This window comes from Podarcis vaucheri (genome assembly GCF_965113315.1).
Source record: "Podarcis vaucheri genome assembly, chromosome: 4".
Classification (NCBI taxonomy): Eukaryota; Metazoa; Chordata; class Lepidosauria; order Squamata; family Lacertidae; genus Podarcis; species Podarcis vaucheri.
Window position 1 is genome coordinate 48,929,640 of NC_138762.1, and position 22,298 is coordinate 48,951,937.

General features: G+C 40.8%; 1 protein-coding gene across 17 annotated transcripts in view; it reads right to left on the reverse strand.

Moving 5' to 3' along the window:
• The window catches only part of ROBO2 (roundabout guidance receptor 2), an 810,838-nt gene extending 804,707 nt beyond the window's left edge, over window positions 1–6,131 (reverse strand). For all 17 annotated transcript variants that reach the window (XM_082220702.1, XM_082220695.1, XM_082220699.1 and 14 more), the window contains exon 1: window positions 5,990–6,131. In XM_082220702.1, the coding sequence (XP_082076828.1) occupies window positions 5,990–6,116 (127 nt within the window). In that variant the 5' untranslated portion in view covers window positions 6,117–6,131. The remainder of the gene's footprint in view (window positions 1–5,989) is intronic.
• Between the last annotated feature and the right edge of the window lie 16,167 nt (window positions 6,132–22,298).

Genomic DNA, 22,298 nt, shown 5'->3' on the forward strand with positions numbered 1-22,298 from the left:
GGATGTGTGGGTTTTTCTAACAGCAACCACTGCAAGCAAATACAAAGAGGAATTCAATGGAAGGTGGCATTGCAAATAAGATAATGGGCAACAGACACTGGGACCTATGAATGGTACTGCACTGCAAAGGGCAACATTCTATACTCAGAAAGAAAAAGCAATGGAAAGAATGGACAGGATCAAAAAATGGGAATCAAGGCCACACAATCCTAGATATACTTTGGTATAGAAGAGGTTGGGTTCCAGCTGGAGGAGTTGTACTAAAAGGAGCCAAGAAAAGAGTAAAAATGTAAGCACTGTTAAAAATGTAAGCACTGTTAACAGTTTGCCCATTGGCTGCTGTATAAACTTTACACAGATACTGCAACTTGGACAAATGGTGCTCCTTTAACTCACACATGTACCAAAAACTGTGGCCCAAGTTTTTTTTACTGCAGATATATTATGGATAACTATCTGGTGATAAACCAGTAGCAGGTATGATTTTCTCTGAGGAATAATAATGATGCTTCTTGATATGAAGCTTTCTCTTTAAAATAAGTCATGCTAACTACACATCAGTTCTGATGAATAGCATTGTGGCCTTTGCATACATAGGTTCTTTAGCAATAGTATTTGTATAGTATAGTATTTCATGTCAGACAAAGACATGAAAATTGTTACAGCTGAGATTAAACTGTATCTTACTACTGAAAGTAATGTGGAAGTAAACTGCTACTTTTTCGCAGGGTAACTATTAGTACAGCAACATTTCTCTTTTAAATGTCTAATGACTTGCTGGATTTCCACCTGGATTTGTAGGTGGAAAAAATTATAGATGGAAAGAAGTTGTAATGTTTCTAGCCACTGTTTAGTACCTGACAAATCTCCCTGGTGCAATCTGTACCTTCAAATGTTTGAGGCCTTGGATAATGTATAGGAAGCCTACACAATATACCTGTGTGGAGGCTGAGGGTGGAGCCAGCAGGAACAACTTCAGTTTTCCCTCTAACAAATTATTAATTGTGTATGCTGAACAAAAGTAAAGACTAGCACTTTCCCAACTTCCTCAGTTATACCTACCTGACATTCTCAATGGCCTACTAGTTGTCAATGGATGCCCAATTTTCTCATTTTGGCTTTCACATCTTCTCTTTATATACATGTAAATCCACTGTATCCATTTCCAACCCACATCAAATCTTTATGTGCATACTGAGAAAAGATTTGACAATATGAAAGTAGATGTGATTTCCGTAGATTATTATGATGAATCTCAAGATCAGATATACCTAGCAGTGTACTTAAAAGATGCAGGGCACAAGCCCTGAATTAATTTGCACTCCATTCTAGATCACCCTAAATGCTTTTCACTTCATTTATCTCAATCAATTTCCCAAGAGATCCTGTTCCAAATAAATTCACTTTTCTCTTTAATTGCCCCCATTTATTACTTTCCGAGTGACCTCTAAATAAAATAATAATAATCAATCAATCAATCAATCAATCAATCAATTTTTCTAAGTGAATAGCCTACCTGGAATCCAAAAGCACATCACAGTTCTATTTCCCTTGAGTTCACTACCTACCCAGAAACACCCAGGGCACTCAGAAAAAAGATTTGGGGCCAATACACAACATCCTTGGATATGTCCCCTACATAACTGAATATTCATACATATAAGTTAAGAAGGAACAGTTTGAATTCTTTACAACTGCAGCATTCAGACAATGTTCAGGGCAACTGCTTTGTAAAAGTAGCACACAGTTACTACGTCCAAGTTCTTAAGATGTCACACTATAGGCACACTGGTGATTTTGTAGAAGGTATTTATTATCACAGTTCATATCCATTGTGTTTAAAGGCCCTTTCCAACATTATCTTAGCAAGAGGGGAGATGCTGCAGTGTGGTTCCTTCCCCATCACCTGGCTCCTTCAGCACTATTTATTTATTTAAATATTTATAAACCAGGCTCTCACAGGAAATACAGCAAAGTCATGCACAACAGAAAAATGTAATCTAACGACAACAGAATTGATAAAAGCACTAGTAACATGTTGATAAAAAATGGTTGGTTCACAAAAACAATCCAGTTCAACAGAGGCCTGTCTGAACTGTCTAGGGTATTGTTTTTGTTTTTAAAAAGCACCTAAAAGAAAGTGGGGATGTTTCCTTCCAGACACAAGGCTTGGAACACTAAAGACGCAGGCCCTGGTAAAGGTGAACTGAACCTCTGGGGCATGGGGGAACCATGAAATGATTTCCACTTGCACATATGGACTTCTTCCCCTTCTCCACACTTGCCCCATGCACTCTCCAAATATAAGCATGTGTACAGGGTGTGCCAGGTGTGCCCAGACACACATTAATGTCTTTTTAAAATGTGGCTTTGTGAGTCCCTGACCTTTTTTCAGCTGTAGTAGAGTACTAGCTACACCATGGCAACCAGGTTGCTTCTCTGTGTCTTCCAGTGAGATGTGTCTCACAAGTTCAAGCAGGTTATGGTGCCCACCTCCCTTCAAGCCATGAGTGCTAGCACAGTGAAGAAGCTGTAGGAGGATGGGATAGATGTTCCTGCAATGGTGGGAGTGTGTTTTAGTTTGTTTGCAAAGAGCCTACTGCTTGCCACCTTTTGTGGGGGCACCTTTTGTCAGGCAACAGCATGAACCCTCCAAGTGGGGCCAAGGTAATTTCCCCTGAGCACTGTCATCTCCTCTTCCACAAAGACAAATTCCCTGGCTTCATACCCTGAGGAAGTGTGCTATGCACATCTATGTCCCCAAATCTGCTCCATGGGGTTGTAAGAACTCCCAGATTTGGGGAAGCACAGAAAGAGGAGAGTGGGGGAAGTCCTGCTGACAAGTGAAAATCCTTGCACTAATGGGATGGTTACTTAGTGCTGCATTGAATACAAGCCTTTGGGCCCATGTTGTTTAGGGCCCAAAGTACCTTAGAAGCCAGGTGATTTGGCAGCACCTGTGGCTCCTTTCAGTGCCAGAACTCCCTATCCTACAATAAAGGTAAAGGTAAAGGACCGCTGACAGTTAAGTTCAGTCACAGATGACTCTGGGGTGGTGGCGCTTATCTTGCTTTACAGGCCGAGGGAGCCGGCCTTTGTCCGCAGACAGTTTTTCCGGGTCTTTCGAACTGCTAGGTTGGCAGGAGCAGGGACCTAGCAATGGGAGCTCACCCCATCACGGGGATTTGAACTGCTGACCTTCTGATCAGCAAGCCCAAGAGGCTCAGTAGTTTAGACCACAGCGCCACCCGTGTCCTTATCCTACAATATAGTACAATAATTATGTGTGAAGGAAACCTTTTATGGTCTGCTCCCATGTGCCCTGGACCTTCTAACATTACTGGAAAGAGGTGGAGGAAACACATGCTGCAGCAGCTCTTACTTATGCTGCTGGCAGATCTTTATTCATCAAGCCAGACTTCAAATAAAACAATATTTTATCATACCTATATTGTTTTGTGCAAGTGTAATTCTTCTCGGTACTAACTGCGGGAAATAACTATTAGAAGAACTAAGTCACCTCTTTCAACAACAGTAACTGACAACAAAATGTTGAGCATTCAGAACAGTTGGTACTTACCATGTATTCAGAACAAGAAACACTATGAGTAGTAAACATGTTGTCCCCTGATACTACTGGAAAAATCAGTACCTTGTTGGGAGATAGAGAACCAACAACAAAACCACAGGTAAGATGTGAGCCAACAAAGATATAAAGCCTGACAGGTACTTTGTCACCTGTGGAACTTTCAGTATCTGAACATGTTTGTGCAAGTACAAATGTTTACAAAACCCATGTGCTCATGGTTTTTCCAGATTTCTAGAGCCAAAGTGGAAGTGGGGGAGAATATAGAGAAATATATTTCCCAAACGGACATGTCAGTTTTGAATATTCTTCCCTCTTCTCTATCCTGTCTAATGAATCTAATGTAATCTGTTCCGTCATTGCATTCCCTCTGTATAGGGTCCATATAACTTCTGAAAACTGTACAGTACATGTTTGTTACCAAATATTTGTATAGCCAAAGCAAAGCACTTCAGTTTCATACCTAAGGATCCGTTCATGCACAAGTACTCTGCTTATGGCAGCCTCTTATTTCCCTATGCTCATCTCAGCTTCTCCTACATTAGTAGGAGATACAAGGCATTTATCCAGTGCCTAACTTGCCATTGTCAGGCATTGCCAGAAACATCCACAATATGCCTTGAGTGGTGGCTTGTGGAAACTTTATTCACAGCAAAACAGTCAACTGACCTTTTGCACACAATCAAGAAACAACTAATAAGGACACAAGCTTTTATAAACCAAGCAGGGATGTGCACTCTGCTTTCCACCTTGCCACAACCATCAAGGGGCAGCTTAGGCATTTCTACTCATTTATCAACCATATCATTATTGAGTGACCATGAGAGAAAGTCTGTTTCATGTAGTGGAGGTGATGTGATGGTGTGCCTGTGTGGAGAAACCTATAGCTACCAGAGAAGGCAGGGATCTTCTCTATTAAGCTAACATGATTAGTTTGCAAATTCACTGTAGGCCTTTGTCACAACTCAGCTTCACACCATCTGCATTTCATGAACCACATTCCCTGCCTCCGTTGACACTGGCAGGCAGGAAGTACAGCAAGTTCTTCTGCACGGGTATCAAGTACACATAAGAAGAAAAATAAAACATGTCATAAGCAAGCCAGTCATGTTCACCTGCCACAACTTTCACTGAAATAAAGCAAAAGCAAAAGAAGACAGATTCATAATCTGTTGGCTACCTTGTGCTTTACACATTTCAGGCTAATTTCCTGCTGGAACTTTTCCCTTGAAGATACAGCACGTGGATGGTTTATAAAGTCTTTCATGCAATGAGAGATGGGGGGGGGGGAGGGATGGGATGAGAGTCTCCTGCTGAGATGTTGTGATGAATTATTAAAACTTCTTCTTAATGTTGATGTTACTCTTTAACCTCAGATCACAACACTGACAGTATAAAAAAACCAGAAAAAGCTATTGAAGCAGTGATCAACTGGAGAGGTGCACAAGTCCTGGGGTGCTCCCAATCAACAATATCAAGAAACGTCTGGGGTGAAAGAGAAGGCGAATACTGTCTAGCTACAACCACTCCCCCCCCCAAATCATTTATATTCATTTACTATTTGACCATCAACTATTTTTATCCAATGTTTTCCCATAGATATCAATTTATTACTTTCCAGAAGCAAAACAAAGCAAACTTTAGCAAAATTAATATTTAGTGAACTGTAACAGCACAAGTAGCATACATATCCTCCTGAGTTTATGAGCATGGAAAGAAATAGATTGCAGCCTTCAAAAGCTGTAAAAGGTTTTTTTTTCTTAGCACAATAAAATAAATTCAATAAAGTTAATGCAATTATTCATTATTAACACATCAACACTGATACAGTCAGCCAGTCCATTAGTGATGCTGGCACTGCATTTCCGTAACAGTCATGTACTGAAAAATGTCTGCCCAACAATTTCATAATGTGTACTAATAATGTGTACATTGAACAGAATAAAGTACCTATATATATATAAAACAGGTCAATCTCGGGAGCCTACAGTGCCTTTACAGGCAACATAGACACAAACATCTGTGCCCCCTCTCCCTTCCCCCTCTCCCATATCCATTCTGAAAGAAGCAAACAATGCTTTCACAATCACAAGTACACCAATTTCTAAATCACCTGTTTAGAATATGTACATGGCAAAAGCTTTATCCAGATATGCCAAGATCTCTTATGCTTATTTAAGTCAATACTTCCCTTTTGGAAGGAAAGGCTTTACACAGGAAAATGTACAAGCAACACATTAGATTCAATTCTATATTCCATTCAGAATTTATCTGAAATCTAGACACTAATTAAAACCTCAACCATTTCAAAAAAATATATTTATTACCAAGAAATCAAATATGAGCCCTGTTTGCTTTTCAGGGTTTCCGATTGACATTCCTTATAAAACTTTTATCACTTACCACCCTTCCAGTGCTTGCCTGATTTAGTCCTACTTAGCTTGCTTAGAGTTGGTCCAGAGAAGAGCAGCATCAAAATAAAAAGAAGTTCAAGCATTGTAATTTCCCTCTCTCTCTCTGATGATAACATTTCCGCAAGTTATTTTCCACAGGTCTTCTCTCCCCCCACCCCTTACATCTTTCCCCTCACTTTCTCCATTCAGTCTTTGCTTGGAAAGGAGTCATTAATCATTGAAAAATCAGTACACGGAGAGGTTTTGCCATTCTGAAGTAATATCTAGTGAAGTAGCCCTGAGGAACGCCACATCTCTCTGTGATCCAGCTTTTCCCACACACAACATGCAGCTAGTGCTGCTGCTGCTGCTGCTGCTGCTGCTGCTGTTGCTGCTGCTACTATAGGAGCTATAAAAGAATTTCGTGCTCCTCACTTTGGCTTCAGTGGGAATATATTCGTCAGCTTTCAGTGTGAGCGTGATTGAAAATGATAAAAACAGTAATGCCTGTGTCCAGCAGAACAGAGAAAAGATGTCAGGATTGTGGGGGGTGAGAGAAAGAAAAAAGAGAGAGAGAGAACAGATGAGAAGCAGTTGTACTGACAGCTTTAAGCTTGGCTGTCTGATCCTAATAGCCGTGCAACCAACCAAATTGCTCTTTTAAGAGTAATAAGGCTTCAGTGAAAGCTGGTGTCACTGCCACTTGGGTAGGTAACACCGGGCTTGAAAATCACCAAGAAAAACCTGCTCAAGACAACAACTGCTACGCCATAGTCCCAATTCAGAATGCTGAGGAGAATACTGTATGCACCGAGTGTGTTTAATCTCTATTGTGTGCGAGAAATTTCCTGCTTCAGACTGTATAAATGCTCAAGACTTAGCTGCATGTTAGCAGTGCTTTACTTCATTCACCGTGCATCTTTAGAAGAAGATTTAATCTTTGTTGCACTAATTATTCATAGATTTATCTGAAATATTTATGAGATAGAAAAGTACAGGCTTCTGGATTTTTTAAAAGAAAGTAAAGAGCACACACACACACAATCTGACCTGTTATAGCTATACAGCTACTAAGGTCTGTTGGTTTCGGGTCTGTTGGTTTTATGTTTTGATATTGCTTGTCCCTATGCTTTTATAAAACAGGTTGTGAGGTGAAAACACAGCCTGCATCCATATATTTAGGGAGAAGTTACAACAAAACCCCCACAAACGATTCCTTCCCCATTTGTGGCCAAATAACCGCTCCTAATTAATTAAGTAATAATGTTGTTTGAACTTAGCTCTCCCCCAACTCCAAAGCTTTCCAGCGGGAAAAAGTTCAAAGAACTTCAACTTTTCATAAAAGATGTTTACTTCCCAAATGTGTGCATGTAGTGTAGATATTTTCAATTTCATGTTCCTCGGTCACACTTTTGGGATAAGTAGTTGAAGGCTTGAAAAATACAGCTATGTGGTTCTTCATGACACCCTAGAGTGGAACTAGTGGATAGGGTTGGATATAAAATTACATATTTAAAGCAGGTAGTGTGTGTCTCTGTGCATGTAAAATTAAAACCATGTTTAATTTTTTTTGGGGGGGGTGCTACACACAGAGCAGTTTGCCATACTGCTCTGTGAAGCGCCTCCCCTCATGTTAAACAGCTTGCCTAAATCACCTGCTGCCCACGCTGCTTGCCATCACACTGGAGTTGGTGTAGCCACCTATTGGTGGCCACACAAACTGCTGAATGACAACAGACTTACATTTTTATTTATATAGGAAGATGCATATGTGTGCCAATTCTATTAGAAAAAAATTCCTATGGATGTAAATTGGGGAAATAAAAGTGTCATGTCATTGAATAGAGAATGGGATAATAGTTTAAAATATCCAAGTCATGCATCTAAAATTATGTGGCCAGCTTTTAACCAAATCTTGAAGTGGAACAGAAAGACTTCTCTCTTCCACCAAAGACATTACTTCTAATATTGCATTACAGCCATCAACGTTTTCAGATCTAGGACATTATCTTCAGCTTACATTTTTCTACCTAGATCAGGGGTGGCTAACCCTACCCATTGCCTATATCTGTCCCCAAAAGCATTTCTATGTGGTCCTCCAAGACCTCCCAAATAGGTTTTCTGGTATTTCTAGATTTCCAAAATGTTTTCAGTCTTCGAGTTGAGTGCCACTTTTTATTTTTAAATGGGGCCTTTTTGCCTCCCAGGTAACTCAGGAAACAGAAAGGAGAGGTTCCTGCAATAATAGCAGCACTGCAAGGTTTTAGAGCTCAGGAAACAGGTGAGAAGTCTGTTTCCTGTTTGCAAAGGTCTTCTTGGAGTGTTAGTGCCCAACAAGGGAGTAGAGGCTCTTTTAAAAGATAAGAAGAGAGTTTCCCTTCCTTAATTTCCCACCCCAGAAAACCATATGTGTGTCTGAATATGTGTGGCTGTGTTTGTCTGAATGTGTCTGCATATGTGTGTGGCATGTGTGGTGAGTGTGTAGTTGCTGATGTTGCTGTTGCTGCTGTTGTTGTTGTTGTTGCTGTTGTTGTTGTTGTTATTATTATTATTATTATTATTATTATTATTAAGCCTTTAATAGAAGGCCCCAGGGTAGGTTATAGCATATAAAACCACAATGAAAACAATAACCCCATCCATAATCCAAAATCAATAATTCATACAACACATTACAGGGAAGACACCAAAATCAATTCTTCAGTTTTCAAAGGCCAGGGTAAAGAGGGGCATCTTCAGCAACTGATGAAATCTGTAAAGAGGTGTCTGTAAAGACAGACACACCTCACTGTGGATGGAATTCTGAGCTGGGTGGAGAAACCTCACTCCCAGACTCCTGGTGACATCTCCCAGTGGATTAATAAAGAATCATTTTCTTGTGTCTTTAGCATATAAGTATGTGACCTTAAGTTTGTGAATGAAAACTAGCAAGTTCCTGGATGCTTGTAGGTTTTCCTCCGCTAACATTTTGATCATCAAGCACCCCTCAGTTTTGAACCTACGTTTGGTCCTACAATTCATCACTTCCTACATTCTTTGGATAGTTTGTATTTCTTCTAATCACTGTGATTTCAGGACAATCACCTTTATTTCACCTGTTGTGGCAATGTGGCCACAATGAATGAAGGAAAAGGAAGGCAACATTATTTTTCCATGAGGTTAGCCACATCTTGATTTAGGGCTACCTGTGGCCTTGGCCTCAATTAAAATAAATAGTGCCTTCAGTTTGAGTAATGTGTAATACAAAAAGGATCTGAGTCTTTCCCCAAGATATATTTTTGGCCCCAATCCAGAATCTACTTATGATGCTAAGTAAAACCAATGAGATTCCTAAGCACACAAGCCACACACAAGTTTCAGACTCATTATCCAACCCTTAGAACTGGATGCAGATAATCCAGCCTCTGGAACAGCATTGTATCTGGACAACATTTCTGCAAACCAGTGTGGGGAAAGTGTAGTTTTTTCTGCAAGTGGACTAAAGAACAGGCTGCTTCTGTTCCATGTCCAGTTTCCACTTATTCCATATAATTTTTGGTGGAGATTTACTACACAAAATTGCATTTGATTTATATGCATTTTTACTGTAAAATACATCCATCTGGATGCACATTTCCTAAAATATTAATTTTGTATGCCTTCTCCCCCAAACATTTATGTATGCTTTTCTATGCATTTAGCTATAAAACCCTTGTAAAATGTCCCCTAATTGTATTCTGAGCTGCATATATGATCAAGAACTGTGAATTTGGTTGGTTTGCCTTAAACTCTCTTCCATCCCTACAGTGGGTAGGATGATGGTGCATAATTTTCTCTCACCTGTCATTTTCCCCTTCCAATTGCTTCCAGTTGCTTTCTTTCTATCCTCTACACTGTCAGAGTTCCAACATAGGCTTTACCTTTTCTGAATGAGCATTGAAATAGGTAGGGAGGCAGGGCATGCCAGTATACTGCCTCACAGCTTATCATTTGAGCAACTGTGGCATCAACCCAGTGGCGGAGCTTCATGCTCCAGCACAGGGGGGCAGTGAGCAGGCGGGGGCAGGGCTGGCGTGCCTCCCACAGGGGCGTGACACACGTCCTGGGGGCATGGCACATTGCCTGTGGGGGCGTGGCACCCAGTGGAGGGGGCAGCCGCGATGGCACCCCACCGGGATCATGCTGCTGGGGCGGTGTGCTCTCCCCTCACTCCTCTTCCTCTGCCAGTGCATCAATGGGTGAGAAAGGCAGGAAAATTGTCATACAAAGTTCCTACAATTTTCTGAGTTAAGGGGATTCCCCCAGCCCCCTGCCCAGAATCAAGTAACACAGAAACGGGTGCTAAACTTGTGCTATATTCCATTCCATTCCATTCCAATAGTTTTCCAGAAGTGGCTTTTATACCTTGTTAATATTCAAATATAATGCACAAAACAAGAAGTAGGAAAATGTCAGGAGAATGGAATAAACTGCAGCGTGAATGTAGCCTCTAACTCAACCTTAACCTCCCATTCAGCTCAACGTTCCATTCACTCAACCCATAGAAGCTGCCATTTCTTTACACTATCTAACACCATTTTGAATTTTTAAAGGGCCCAAACTTCTATGCTCTGCAAGAACAAAACTTTATTTTCTTTCTTAAGTAGTCAAACCTCCCTTTACAGTGCCACCTTGTGGTTTTTGTACTTACATGGGGAATACCACAAGTATGAATACTAGAAGAGCAACAAAACCAAGTAGCAGCAATGAAGAATATTTAAAGATTTTCATTTGAGATTACTCAGGTTATGCCCATTCAGGTACAAACCCCATGGGTATGTAAGTTCTACTTTTCTAGTGCATTGAGATTTTATACTCTATATCTCTGATTAAATATTCATATTGAATATAGCAGGCAGATAAAACTAAACTGAATAGGAGTATGGGGGAAAAACACTAACACCCCAATTTCTCTATCAGATTGTCTGCCATCGGTATTTTCATTTCAACCTACCAGCTGCTGAATTTCTAGGTGAAAACAAAGGAATTCTTATCTGTACTTAGCAAGAAAAAAAAAGCCTTCAAGTCTGAATAAGTAATAACCGTTAATATACAAACTGCAATAAGAATGTCCCATTGATCAATGGGTTTCTCTGAACTTGGGCTCTTTGAGCAGTCTGTTGCTTGGAAGGCTTTGCTTGCTTTGCTGGTGGATTCAACTGTGCTCTTTTTGTCAGCTATCTGATCTAGGGAAACATTATTTAGCAATAAACCTAACAACCCCATCTTAGGTGGCCATTGTAAAAGACTTCACCTGCTTATGGAATTAATACATGCACATGAGATTATTGTTAATTAACACTAACACTTGTAAAGTAACTGGAAACCTTGGAAGGGAAAAAGTATTCAATGCTACAAGTAGCTGTTATTACAAATTTGCACTCTACCTTTTTGATCTTCATTTTACTTTCATATTTCTTGCATTGAGGGAGCATGTTTCCTGGGCAGCTCTTTCCTTTTTAACAGGGAGATCAAAGGCTCACCACTCTTTTTGAATGACGCACCCACAAAATATCTTTTAAAGAAGCATCCATACTGTGGCAATGATTTCAAGAACTACAATTAATTCAAGGGGGGAAATGGACCAAATAAACCAAAAGCAAAAGGCAAGGAAGTCAGGTAAATAATTCAGGGTGTTTCTCCTGTCCTGTTAGTTGTTCCAAGCTACACCGTAAGCATGCTGTATGTGTATTACATGCTCTTCTGGAGAGTTTTTGTAACCCTCAGGAATGGATTTCGCTCTTAATACAAAGCTGGGGGTCCTGCTTATAAAGTAGGGTCAAAATCCAAAAAAGTCTACTCACTTGCAGAATCTGCTTATGTAATGGGACTTTTGCTTTCTCCTCTGCACCCTACAGACACACACTGCCAAAAACTGGTCTAGAAGGAGCCCCAGTTCTCCAGAAAAGGTTTCCGTGGTGCCAGGTGGGCTGCAGATTGGCAGAAGAGGAAGGAGATGCCCCACTGCATGAGCAGGTGCCTCCTTGCACTGTGCTGAATCTCACTCTAGGTATTTGGCTACCCTTTTAAAGTAAAATAGATAGTAAAAGGCAAAACGGATATGATTTATCCTGTGTACTTGAAATTCAGCAAGATCCAGCAGTTAGGATGTCCAGGTTATCAATCAGGTTTAGGACATATAGTGCTTGAGAGGTAATCTAAATGTGAACTAAATTGTGTAGTCTTCAATTCCACTTTAAACAGACAGTAAATTATTGTAACTAGGAACCAAAGGTGAGGTGCACATAGTAGCATCTGAATGCTTATTTACAATCCACTAGCTAATAATTAATTTGAGATGGTTCTTCATAAAGATAGATAGTTCGATTCAATGTTCATCCAAAATATAATACTTGCAAAGAGTCCTCATAGTCCAAAAGGACTCCAAAAGATGTGCAATTGTGCACACACACCCAGCACTGAACCCAGAAGTGACAGAAGACACCACAAAGCACGCCACTAAAAGGATAGAACGGGGTGGGGTGCACATACATACTTCACCAATGTGTGTGGTGGTCAGAAACGGAACTCCCACACAAAAATGGTCATCGACTGTTGTGCAAAAGTGGTGTGCTTGTTCTACAGGCAAAATGCTTTCCATCAGCAGAACATTGTTGCACAAGAGGATGGATAAAGTGGTCACTGGTAACTTTGTTGCACCATAGATTGCGCAATCTGTTGTGCAGTGAGTTTCCGTTAGCACAGCTGATGCAATGGGTTCATTTCACTGTTGCATGTGAAAACCTAGCTAGCCCAAGAATCCTCGGACAAAGAATGTTGGACACAGCCCTATATGTGTATTCTGATTCCCATTTCCATTTCCATTGATAGTACCTGCATGCTATGAAATATATGTCCCAAAGCAACAGGCCAGCCTTCCCCAACCTCATGCTCTCTACAGGTTTCAGAATGCGGCTCCCATCATCCCTAACCTTTGGCCACAATGGCTGGAGCTGATGAAAGGTGTTGGCCAACAACCTTTGCAGGGTAAGAAATTTGGGGATACTGAAACAGATTTCATGATCCCCTATCTCTGATTCACCTACAAAAGCAGCCTTATAAGCAGCTTTGTGTCTGGCAGTTTGTTTGCCTGTTTGGGTTTTTTCGCTTCATGCCCTTGCATACTGCATAACCTTTCTTCAGTCTGGAAGGATGCTGTAAGTTATAAAACTCTCTTCTAAAATTCAATGACCCACAAAGGCCTACAATTACTTTCTCTTACAGACTTTTGCACATTCTGTTCTCCTGTCCTTCTTCCAGGCATATAACAGATTACATAAAGGGGTCATTTCCCAGCATTTACCTCCTGTATTTTCTTAAGCTCAGTTTCCTGAAAGCAATATGCCATCTCTGGGTTAGATATAGCTAGCTATCACACGGATGCAATGGACCCTAATCATTATATTATCTGAGATTTTCTATATTTATTGCATTAGTACATTACTACTGATGCATGGTATGACACTAATTTTTTTAGTTAAAAGATCAGGAATTCTAAGCAATGAAAAATATATTACAGAAGGTAATAATTCTTAACAATTCTTAACAATTCTCTAATAATTCTTAACAATTATTAGAGCATTTATTTCCCTCTGACTGCCATTTACCATCTAATCCTGTTGTCAGTAAAGTATGCACTAATTGTTAGGCTTGTTCAGCGGGATCCCTGATCAGGGCCTTGCATAGAAATGAATTCTCTCTACCACAAAAATGTGTTTCAAAACTTTACTGCAGAACATTCTTAAATACTAGTTACAATAAGATAAACACAAAATAACAAAGTAACTGATTGAAAACAAGCAATGAGGTTCAGTCCATTATGCAGTTCAATAAACTTCTCTCTCTCTGTTCTCAGAGGGAGATCCTAAGCTTGTGCATCATTGTGGATCTACTCTGCAACTACTACTACTGCTGCTGCTGCTGCTGCTATCCATCTCCAACAAGCACACATTGGCTTTTCAAGTTTCAGCTTCCTGAAGCTCATATTTCCGGCCAATGAGTCATTCATCAAGCAATTTATTTCACTGAAATGGAAAAAATACTAGTCTTCACTGATGCTTTTGCCGGAGTGGAAATTCTCAGCTAAATTAAACTCCTTTACAACATTTCAGATACAATGCATTCAAATACAGCATTTTATGTACACTAAGATTATAACTTTAACAGTAACGTGCCTTAACCTTTAAAGAGATCCAGAACCCCATAATCCTGGCTGAAGCCAAACAGAATTTTAGTTTGACTGTTCTGGTGTGGATTGGCCTTGGATTATAACATAAGAACTGAGATAGGATAATCATACTTGTTAATTTAAATTTATATCTGTCAGGGGTTCCATTATCCAACAGGTTCTTGGTCATGACGAAGTCAGTGTTTGAATTCAGAGAGTTGGGGGGGGGGGGAATCACCAAGGAAAATGTGGCTCCATAATTCAAGTTGAGTCTAGGGCCTTCCAAATTTGGGTTTGTGCTCATATTGTCTTGTATTGACTCATAGTGGAATTTCACCCACTATCACCAGTTTCGAGTCCTTTCTTCCCTGTCACTTCATTCTCTTTTTCCAAACTAAACTGGCAATCATGGCAGAAAGGCCTTAGACCTCTCGCTCTCTTTTTAAGGCTTCTGTTCCTACTCCCTCTTGCACCTAGGGTTCTGCTACAGCAGTGTTCCAGGAGGAAGTTTTCTACCAATGCTGAGTCCCTAATATCTGGTGGGGTGGACCACTTTTTTGCAATCTCAAATTATTTATCCTAAAATGGGTACATCAAGTCTTCTGACTAACTCTTTCTTAATTACCAAATTATTTGGTGGAAGAGGTGGTGGTATCAAGTTCCAAACCCTAATATTCCTCTAAAGCTTCTCATCTATTTTTAAGGTCATGAAATGACAGGTGCAACCTCTAGATGATTTTTGGCCAATTCATGGCTCATTTTGCATTTCAAGCATCCTCAAGGGCCAAGTACTGCTCCATCACAGTGATTGACAGTGAAGTGAATACAACTTTGACAGTCATAATTACATTCCTGTCTCTGAGGACTGCCATCAATTTGACTCATTTATGGTAACTTTTGAAAATATTTTCTATACTACAGCATATAATTGTTAGCCTACTTGTACTGTCAGGTAGGGCAAATTAATCATATAAAGTTGGGAATTATAAATGCTTAGGACACCACCGCCCCTGGTTTCCTTTTCTGATATATGATGAGGGAATGTAAAAGATACAATAGAAGTTGGTCCATCAGGGGAAATGGGATGCTTAGTCTTCTTCCTCCTCTCCCTTGCTGGGTGATGCTACAGATGATGTGAGGGGGTTGACCAGTAGCCAGAGGGGCTGTGCATGGACACATTTCGTGCTGCTGCTGGTTTCTTTGTGAGGAACATGATGGTTGGAAGCTGCCGCTGTTGTGTCTTGAGTTCATCAAACATGTCATATGGCCTCAGAGTGTCTGTAATCCCATGGATTATTCTGAGGCTGCATTCCATGGAGGGGTCAACCTCTACAATCGGACCATTTGCATGCTTTATGATGTGGAAGAGTTGAGAAAATTTCTGCAGGTTCCAGCTTGCTGGCTCATGTGCCATCTTCATCCTCTTCCTCACATTCTGAACTTGACCAGTTCTTCCAGTTCTTCAATACCTATTGGCCCTCAATTAGCTATTTCACTTCTTGGATGAGGTCAACAAATCTATCACCACCCACTTACCTGATCATCTTCACAGTGTCCTCAACTTCAGTGGCAATGCTTGGAAATCCCTTGAAATCATACACACATCCCTTCTACAAGTTATGCCAGCGCGCATTCACTGTTTCAGGATTGATTGGATCCACTGCCAGTTTGATATAAATGATGCAATGAGCAATGCTGAAGAGAAACAGCAAATCACAAAAGAATTGCTGGAGGGGAAACAGCCTCTGTTTGTAAACTCCGTCTTCCGTTCTCCAACAATGTAGGGCGGGGCAGGGCAGGGCCAGAAGGGGGCCAGCGATCGACCGTGATCGACAAAAACATCGCAGAGATCTACTAGTAGATCGTGATCTACCTGTTAGACATCCCTGATGTAGATCATACAGAAGAAAGTGAGTATCATGTAAGCAGTATTGAAGCACTGAATAACACCTTTATCCAGAGGTTGGATGAGGGAAGATGTATTGGGGATGGGAGGAAGACAATCTCTACCTCCCTGTGTGCAATGTGGAATCCCTCAGGATGCCCCGGAGCAGTGTCCGCAAGCAGCGTCACTTTACATTTTCCTTTTAGGGCATGGGAGTTGGAGATCTGTACAACAAGCCTGTGTTTATTAAGTGTCCGACCACATTGCCACAGATCAGTACAATCACTTGATCCTCGGCAGGTTTGAAGCAGGGAGCATGCTTTTCAGCTTTGGCAATGTTAAGTCTGCTCAGCCATTTTATTCCAGATAAGCCCCATCTTTTCTGCACTGAAGACTTGCTCTAGAAGATACGCCTTATTGTCCAGCAGCCACTTCAGTTGGGCAGGGTACATTTTTGTAGCCTCTTTGTCTATAGATGCAACCTCCTCTGTAATTCAGTCATTTTGAGCTGGCTTTAAATTATTTGGCAGACTAGTCCCATCTGTGATGGAAAATTTAAAGTGGTCATAGAAGCTCAGAGCCTTTCTGGCAGAAGATGCTGCCATCCACAGAAACAGATTTCTAGTTCATATCTTCCAGCCCAAGTTCAATACCTTATTCATCTTCACCAAAGCCTTCTCCCACACTTGGCTGGTCAACATTGTAGTCAGTGGTGTGCTTGCTGCCACAGTCTCATGGATCGCCTTCTCATGCATCTTGATGGCATGGATGCTGAACTCGTTCCAGCCACCCTCCGCTTCTTTGTTTTCTCAGCAGCTGTAGTTGCCTTGCATTTTGGGGCCATTCTGCAGTCTGAAGCATTGCCAACCACCTGTTCCACACTACAAACCCCTCTGATGTTTTTCTGGCTTCCTTTGATCACTCTCTCCAACCACCTCTTCCATGCTCCAGCCTCTACTGATGTCTCTCCAAACCCCTCTGCAAGTCTCTCTGGCCTCCTCTGTTCACTGTCCCCAACCACCTTATTCACACCCAACACTCTCATGAAGGCTGCTGGGATTGCTGGCCATTTTATTGTGCTCTCCTACCACCTCCTTGCCCCCATGCTTACAGTTTACACCCCGTTTTCTATTTTTTCCCCTGTGCAAGCCATTTTTGTGGCATTTTTTTTTAAAAAAAAACTATTATTATTTTTCAGAAACACATGTAAAGCTGTGAGAGTGTATGTTTAATAAGTGTTCGGTGCACATTACCTATACACACACTCTCACACACTACATTTTTTAGACTTCCAATGAATTTGCTCACTTGTAACTGAAAAGAATATCTAAGGGCAATTGGTCATTATTTTTGAATGAATATGCCCTGGGATCTTTTGGGAGGAAGGGTGGAATATAAATATATTAAATGCATAGACAAATATTTTTTGTGTTTATCTGTTGCTCTTCTGGAGCAGAACTATACTCAACTGGTTTTTTATTATTATAAAAAGGTAACTATTTCTTTAAAGCAATGCAGCTTTGAGTTTGAGTGGCTTTCAAGCATTTCAGGTTTCAGCACTGGCAGTGACAACTCAATTTCAAAAACAGGCCTGCATTGCTTGTGACCTGCACCACCCCCAAGCAGCCTCGTATTGTGACATTCCAAGTGCTGGACAACTGTGTGCTGTCACAGGCAGGCAGCAAATAAAACAGGTTGAGCTTCTTGACAGCCACCATACATGCATTGTAAACTCAATTTGGCTGTCCAAGTCGGAAATCTTATATGCCTGCAATTTTATTCTGTTTATGGCACAATGTTTCAAGAAAGTGCAACAAATGAAATTTATATGGCTTGTCAAAGACTGACGATGGAACTTTAGTTATTCTAAGAATTCTCTGTGTAGTAATTGAGCTGGTTTTGAATCAGTGTCACACCACCCTCCTTAAATCGCCCCCCCACTCTGCTATAACTATAATCCCTTCAGTGTGGATTATTTCTTTCATTACATCTGGGAAATGCAAAGCATAATTCAGGTTCGAAACAGGAAATCTAGTTCATATGTTATTTGGAAGTGCATAAGCTACTGTGCTGTTTGAAATACACACACTTAAATCCAAATTCTTTTATGGAAGAAAACATCACTGGAATTTATTAAGGCTTCAGTCCTATACAGTCTGAGTCTGAGTTTGCTGGGATGTCCAAAGTTCCAAGGCAAACCTGAGAAATCAGAAGCAGCTTGATTCAGCTCTGAATCTTTCAAAATCTGCCCAATGTGGCTTGGGACACAAGATTTGCCTCAGCCAAATGCACACCCCTGCTAAATGGCTCAGAGACCAGAGTACCTTCAATATAAGCTTCTGTTGTCATTAGATTTGATTGGCTGGTAGTTCTGTTTGTTATTTTTTGAATTGGATATTAATTCTTATTTTATATGTGTAATTATTTGTAACCATTTTCATGAATTGTTTTCATTCATGCTATTGAAATACAGAATTTTGACTTAACTGATACGTCTGTGTTGAGCGGAGCTAGTTAGCATCCATCTGTCTCAGGAGACAATGGAAGTGTGCCTTTGGGGGTGAAGTCAAACTGTTTGAGAGTTATAGTGCCTGTTGTGGCTATAGAGACCAATATTGGAGAGACATATTTGTTTCAGCTGAAGGCTCTATATCATAGAATCACAGAGTTGGAAGGGACCAACCCCATGCAGGAATATGCAGTAGTCCCATACAGGGATCAAACCTGCAGCCTTGGCATTATCAGCACCATGCTCTAAACAACTGAACTATCAATACTAATGCAGGAGTACCATGAGTGGAGTAACCACATTATAAACAGTCTAACAGATGAAATTCCAAACTTGCCTTTCACAGCCACTATTTAAATTCTAATATTTTAAAATTGGGATGTGGGTGGCGCTGTGGTCTAAACCACTGAGCCTAGGGCTTGCCGATCGGAAGGTCGGCAGTTCTAATCCCTGTGATGGGGTGAGCTCCCATTGCTTGGTCCCAATTCCTGCCAACCTAGCAGTTTGAAAGCATGTCAAAGTGCAAGTAGATAAATAGGTACCGTTCCAGCAGGAAGGTAAACGGAGTTTCCGTGAGCTGCTCTGGTTTCGCCAGAAGCGGCTTAGTCATGCTGGCCACATGACCCAGAAAAACTGTCTGCAGAAAAACGTTGGCTCCCTCGGCCAGTAGAGCAAGATGAGCGCTGCAACCCCAGAGTCATTTGCGACTGGACTTAACTGTCAGGGATCCTTTACCTTTACTTTTATACACGCCAATGTATAAAACACACTAGCAATGTGAAGTGAGTGGATTATTAATAAATTGAGGAAAAGAGAAAACAGAACACCATCAAAAGCCCAGAAAAGGCTGCTGAGATTGTTTGCAGGATATTTGTGTCATCAGTTGCTAGTAGAAACAGAAGTGTTCAGGTAATATCTTCATGGGCATGGGGTTCCCCAAAAGGTACTGTCCCATTCAAAATGTCATCTTAAGTGAATGAAAGTACACAGTAAGGCCTGGCCTGACACGTTCTGATTTTAAAGGGCACGATAGCAAGAAAAAGAAATGAAGTCCCTAAGCTGTACGAAGAACAGTCCATTTAGGGCTTTCAAAGGTAATAACCAACATCTTTAATTGGCCTTGGAAAAAATCAGAAGTACAGATAAAGCAAAATTGGTAACTGGAGCATCTTATAGAGTGCAGTGTAGTACTCCAGTGAATAAGTTACCAAGCATGTTTAACAGTGATAAGATCAAGTGGGCAACAGCAACAACCATCTAGAATGAAAATGACCAAGTTTCATTCTAGTTAAGGTGTCTTTTTAAAGGCTTCTAGGAATTCACAACAAAAAAATGTAAAGTCATTCTGACCATGAGACATATGATCTAGTCAATGACATGTGATTTAGTATGTGGCAATTCACCACAATTTAAGAAGGATGTCGACCAGCTGGAACGTGTGCAGATGAGGGTAATCAAGGTGATCAAGGGTCTGGAAACCAAGCCTTATGAGTTGAATGAGCTGAGTATGTTTAGCCTGGGAAAGAGAAGGCTGAGAGGAGCTATGGTAGCCATCTTCAAATATCTAAAGGGATGTCATGTAGAAGATGGAGCAAGCTTGTTTTCTCCTGCTCCAGAGGGTATGGCTTGAACCAAGGGCTTCAATTTACAAGAAAGGAGATTTCAACTAAACATCAGGATAAACTTTCTAAGGTTTGAGTAAGAGGTGTTTGGCAGTGCAATAGATTCCATTGGAAGGTGCTGCACTTTATTTCATTGGAGTTTTTAAATCAGAGATTGGATGGTCATCTGTTATGAATGCTTCATTTGAGATTCCTGCATTTCAGGGGATGACCTAGATGACCCTTGGGGTCCCTTTCCAGCTCTACAATTCTATGGTTCTATGAATTTCCATCATCGCTGACCATTGTCCATGTGGCCGGAGTTCAACAACATACAAAGTGCCACTGTTTCTCTCACCCTTGGTTCATAGAATCCAGCACTCTATACACACACTATTGTTTCTTTTTTATTATAAATATATAGTCTCCTTGAAGCAGAAAGCCAAAGTTTTCATATGGAAGTAATATCCATTGCAAATACTCTATAGATTTATACTAAACAAATATAATAAAACACATCCCTGCTACAGTGGAGTTTATGTTTTCAGTGGGATTTTAAAGTTATTGAATAACTCTGAACATGCTGATTGAGCTAATATTCAGGTATTCAAAACAGTTCTTTCTTTTTCTTTATAGTTTTTTCTTCAGTGCACTGGACTTCTGTACCAAAGGTACCACTTAATGTGACACCCATTACTACATGTCAGTTTTCAACATATCAACTGGCATTATTGAAGAAATCATTGCTTTGATACAATTTGCTCCAGGCAGTGGGCCAGAGCCAAAAAGCATCACATATAGGTTAAATGTATTTTGATCTGCCTTGTACATTAACAACAGAGGAAGGCTTTTGTAGCTTGAGAATTGAGCATCTGCTACTGAGTAGTGGGTTGGCATCACACAACTGAAGTGTTTGCAGTATCAACTGCAGAACAGGCAAAGGAATTTAGCTAAGTGCAAATACTGATAATTACCAGAAATACCATCCAGGAATGGCCAAGTTCTCATTGAGGTGGTAAATTTGAGACTGGGCTGTACTACTTGAGACTCAAGGTGGTTGTAGTCTACATATAAGGAAATGCTGCCCAGTGCAAAAAGAATTAATGAAAATGGAAAACTAGCATGTTATGGAGCAGACTCTCTAATGGACTTTCTATGCTAAGCGGGGTTTTTTTCATGCATAATTTTAGTTTTCTATAACGTCACCTCTTACTCATTTTTCTTGCTAAACTAAAAAGCTCTAAACATCAGAGAGATAATGAATTGCTGTGCTTCGGGTCAAAGGGCTGCTCCTTTAAAAATCCCTATTCTCCAGCTATGGGGTGGAGGGTTGCTCAGTTAGTTGAAGGAACCATATATGGGGGTGGAGCCTTCAAGGAGCAGTCACAGTCTAAGGGACTACAACTCCCATTATCCTTTGTCATTGGTCATGCTGGCTGGAGCTGGAGTCCAAGAACGTATGGAGGGCCACAGATTGCCCATCCCTGGTACAAGTGTTCAGTCAGCACTTGGCCTTTGTTAGACCAAGTCATTTCTTCCTTCTTTGGGACCTGTCAAGTTCTGAAGGACTTGCCTCTGGCCACTCTTGTTCTCCAGATCTGGTTCATGACCTGTTAAGTGGCTGCATACACTGTGACTGTTGGCCTCTTCCTCTTACTACCAGCACTTGATGACTGCCCAACTTGCTTTTCCAGAAGGATCAAGCCCACCAGGAGAAGACAGAAGGCCTGCACCATTCTTCTTCCATATCCACCTAAGCAGGCTGCCTGGGTGGCTGATGCATTTCAGATAACAGCCAGATTGCATCAGTCCAGATCCTGCATGGTGCACTAATACTTTCCTGAATTTGTATGTATCTATTAAAGTTATGGCCTGTTTCATTCCACTTGCTTCTCTCTGTGTTTCCTTCTTTTCCTGCCATGCACTGCTCTTTCATGCGGCGGGAACATTTGTAGCTCACAGAAGACAGTAAGGTTAAAATTTCAATCAGCTTGAAGCAGCTTGATGAGTGGAGATACTTTGAAAAAAAGATATCAGAAGGCAACTGAGAGGGCAGTACTGTAGCAGTACATAAAGAGCAGGTTTCTGGTTCAAGATTCATCAGGCCTGAAATCCATTTATTCTTTGGAGATCAGGAGC